This window comes from Elephantulus edwardii, unplaced genomic scaffold, assembly GCF_000299155.1.
Source record: "Elephantulus edwardii isolate Elephantulus edwardi_28Jun2011 unplaced genomic scaffold, EleEdw1.0 scaffold00181, whole genome shotgun sequence".
In the NCBI taxonomy this organism is placed as follows: domain Eukaryota; kingdom Metazoa; phylum Chordata; class Mammalia; order Macroscelidea; family Macroscelididae; genus Elephantulus; species Elephantulus edwardii.
The window spans coordinates 5,796,415-5,799,972 of NW_006399931.1; the positions used below are offsets into that span (position 1 = coordinate 5,796,415).

A 3,558-nucleotide genomic window follows, 5' to 3' on the forward strand; every position below is an offset into this window, starting at 1 on the left:
GAGTTTAGGGCTGTTGTACATAGGGTCGCTATGAGTCGCAAGCAACTCGACGGCACATAACAACAACAAGGTCTACTTACAAAAAAAATTCAGAAAATACTCTACTCTGGACTACAGAATACAACCTTTCAAGTTTTTCTAAGCATCCTTAAAAACAAAAACAAAACAAAACAAAACAAAACAAAAACCCCAAAACCCAATGAATAGAAGACCCTTGATTCTGAATTTACTATTTGAAGTTAAGACCAGCTTAACCTAGGGACCAATGTGTGCGTGTGTGAACGGTTACATTTATGCCAGTGGAGGAAGTGCTTTTCCTCCACTACAGAGCAATTACAAAGAAAGCTTGCATTTGTTGTTAATAGTTGATTAATTGGGCCTAGATTCAAGCTTATCTCATAAACGGAAAACTCAAACACAAAACTTTGGGCCCTTGGCACAGAAGACTCATTTATCACAATTAGGTATTAAGGTTATGAGCAATAATGCATTGACATTAAATAATTTGTATGAAATTATTTTTTTTATTATTATTATTAAATGCGTTGACATTGAATAATTAAATAATCAAAATTAAGTCGATCCCAGGGTAGTTTGCCCTTAAGGTCTAACCCAAAGGTTAGTGGTTTGCCTCCCAGCAGCACCACAAAACCTCCTGGCCATCTTCTTCCACAGACATTACAGGCAATGAAGCCTCATGAAGAGATTCTGCTCTGTTGTACATAGGGTCCCTATGAGTTACAGCGACTCGACAGCACGTAACTACAGCAACAGCACATGGGCTTGCTGTCAGTCAGAATCGACACAACGGTAAAGGGGCTTGGGTTGGCTGCAGAGTCCACATTAAGTTGCTACTAACTCAAAAGCTGCACTTCTCTGGCAATTTGAATGCACCAGATGGGCGGGCAGACCCTCGCTGTGCAATACACAGCCTCCAAAACGCGATAGAAGGTCCACAAAGAGTCATGAGCAGCCTCCATGGCAAGGAGAGGATGGAGTTTGTAACTGACCGTGGTAATCTTAATGAGGGCAGGATGCCACATCTTCTCTCTGCATTGCAGGCTGGTGACACAGCATCCCAGCCACTAACCTTCCAGTTACCGCAACCAAATGCTGGACCATGGTGCCAGCAGGACTAACTGCTGGTAACAAAATAAAGAGGGGAAACCCAAATGGACTGCCAGGAAGGCAATTCCAACTCCATCTGTGTCAAAGCTGTAAACCTTAAGGGGAATTTCCCTTCTTATCTTTCGCCCATGAATTCAAACAGCTGCAACAGATAATGGACTATGTTCCCAAGACTCCGTTTACTGCCCACATAGCATCCTGCATATAACAGTTGTTGTTGTTGTTGTTATGTGCCATTGAATCGCTTGCAACTCATAGCGACCCTACGTACAACAGCCCTAAACTCTGCTCTATCCTGTGCCAACCTGTCTCTGACACACCTACACCCATTACACCAGTCATCTCATAGACGGCCTTCCCCTCCTGTGTTGTCCCTCCACCTTCCCAAGCATGATGTCCCTCTCCAAGGACCGGTCCCTCCTTGCAACATGTCCAACGTATGTCAGATGAAGCCTCAGGATCCTTGCCTTCAAGGAGCAGCCAGGTTTAACCCTCTCCAGGATGAACCTGTTTGTTTTCTCAGCAGTCCATGGTACATTCAATACTCTTCTCCAGCACCACAGCTCAAAGGCATCAATTCTCCTTCTATACTTCCTAGTCATTGTCCAGCTCTCTGAGGCATAACAAGTGATTGCAAAGACCATGGCCCATATCAGGCGCACCTTAGTCTCCTGAGTGATTCCATTGCTCCTCAGCACTTTGGAGAGGTCCTTAACAGCAGACTTTCCCATCACAATATGTCTTAATTTTCTTGGTACCAAGAGTGTTGACTGTGGAGCAGAGCAAACTAAAGCAGTTGCTCAAGAAAAAAACAAGTTTACATTCTTAGTTCTCTCCTCACTGTCCTTGTCAGGCACTTAAGCACCAGCCCTGCATTCTTTAGAACAGAGCTTGATAAGCCTGCCCCCTGTGCTCTGTCACAGGCAGTGAGTCTAGACAACAGCCAACAGCACAGTTAGCAAACAACCCTTTATGATGTAGTGGGTTAAGAATTGGGGTGCCAACCCAAAGGGGGCACTGCTTCTGCAGAAAACACAGGCAGCTCTTCCCTTTAAGATTTACATCTGACAACAGAAGGTTGCCACGGGTTGGAATCTCACACACACAGTGGTTTAGTTTGGAGCTAAAGAAAGTCAGTCAGAGCTTTATTCTTCCATAAATCCTGTTACCTCTCAGCAATTTCTCTTCCTTACCTATTTCACAGACACCTTCTCCAGATTGTGATCACGATGAAAGAACAGAGTGAAGAGGCAACCTGTGCGGTCCTCATCTCTGACACATCCAAGCCCAATGCTGCAGTCACTGTGTCAATCCATCTCATTGAGGATCTTCCTCGCCTTCCCTGTTCCTCCTCCTTTCCAAGCATGATGTCTGTCCCCAAGGACCAGCCTCTCCAGCAACATGCCCAAAGTATGTGAGACGAAGATTCATCACCTTTGCCTCCCAGGAGCACTCTGGCTGCACCCTCTCCAAGACATATTCGTTTACTCTTTTGGCAGTCCATGGGATATTCAGTCCTCATCTCCTCCAACACGACAGTTCGGAGGCATCAATTCTTTTGTTATCCGTATTCATTGTCCAGCTCTCAGATCCACAGCAAATGACTGAGAAGACCATGGCCTGAATTAGGTGCATCTTTGTCCTCAAACTGACACCACCGGAGGGCAATCAGTATCATTAACTTTGCAAGCTCCTTCCAACTAAAAACTTGATGCAAAACTAGAAAATCAGTGGGCTCCACCCCATCAACCAAAATCTGGGACTCCTCACTCCTTCCACCTGGGGCGGGGGAGGGATGGAGGGAGAATCCTGGTTTTCTACTCTTCCCTGCAATTCATGGATGATGACCTAAATCTGCAAGGATAAAGTGCCTCCCAGAGGGGCGCCAGGCTGAGAAAAGTCTTGTTCCAGATGAAATCCCGCCATAGCCTGGCCAGGGCAATGTCTCTTCCCCCAACAGACCCCCGGCCTTTGTGCATTCTGGAGGACTCAGAAGCCTGTGCGTGGCCGGGCTAAGAGACCAGGAGCGCACACAGGCCGGAAGATGGGGCGTGTGGGTCGGTACCGCAGGCACGGATTCAGTGTGCGGTTGGGCGGCCTGGAATGAGAACAGTAAATACACAGCAGTGCTCTCTGGTCCCCAGCCCGGGCTCCGGGTGCTGGCACTCGGCCACCTCTCCGCCGCCAGGCCCTGGCCCGGTTTCCTGATCGCAGGGATGCCCATCCTCGCGCGGTCACACCTGTTAGGTGTCTGCGCCCCGCGCACGGGGACGGGACTGGGCGCTGCGCGGGAAGGCGGGGCGCCGGCCGCCCTTCCAGGACCGAGCCCGCGGGGCGCGGCGCGGGGGGCCCGGGGAGGGGGCGTCGCGCTGGTTTTACGCCGCCCCTCCAGAGTCTGCTGCACAATCGGCGGGGCCGGGCCGCGAGGGA

The 3,558-nt window shown here is 49.1% G+C and overlaps 1 protein-coding gene across 1 annotated transcript in view; it reads left to right on the forward strand.

Annotated features, from left to right (window-relative positions):
* TMEM229A (transmembrane protein 229A) overlaps positions 1 to 3,558 on the forward strand; it is a 25,254-nt gene that overhangs the window by 20,371 nt on the left and 1,325 nt on the right. The window contains exon 2 of the mRNA XM_006896097.1: positions 3,089 to 3,521. Within this exon, the coding sequence (XP_006896159.1) occupies positions 3,089 to 3,521 (433 nt within the window). The remainder of the gene's footprint in view (positions 1 to 3,088; positions 3,522 to 3,558) is intronic.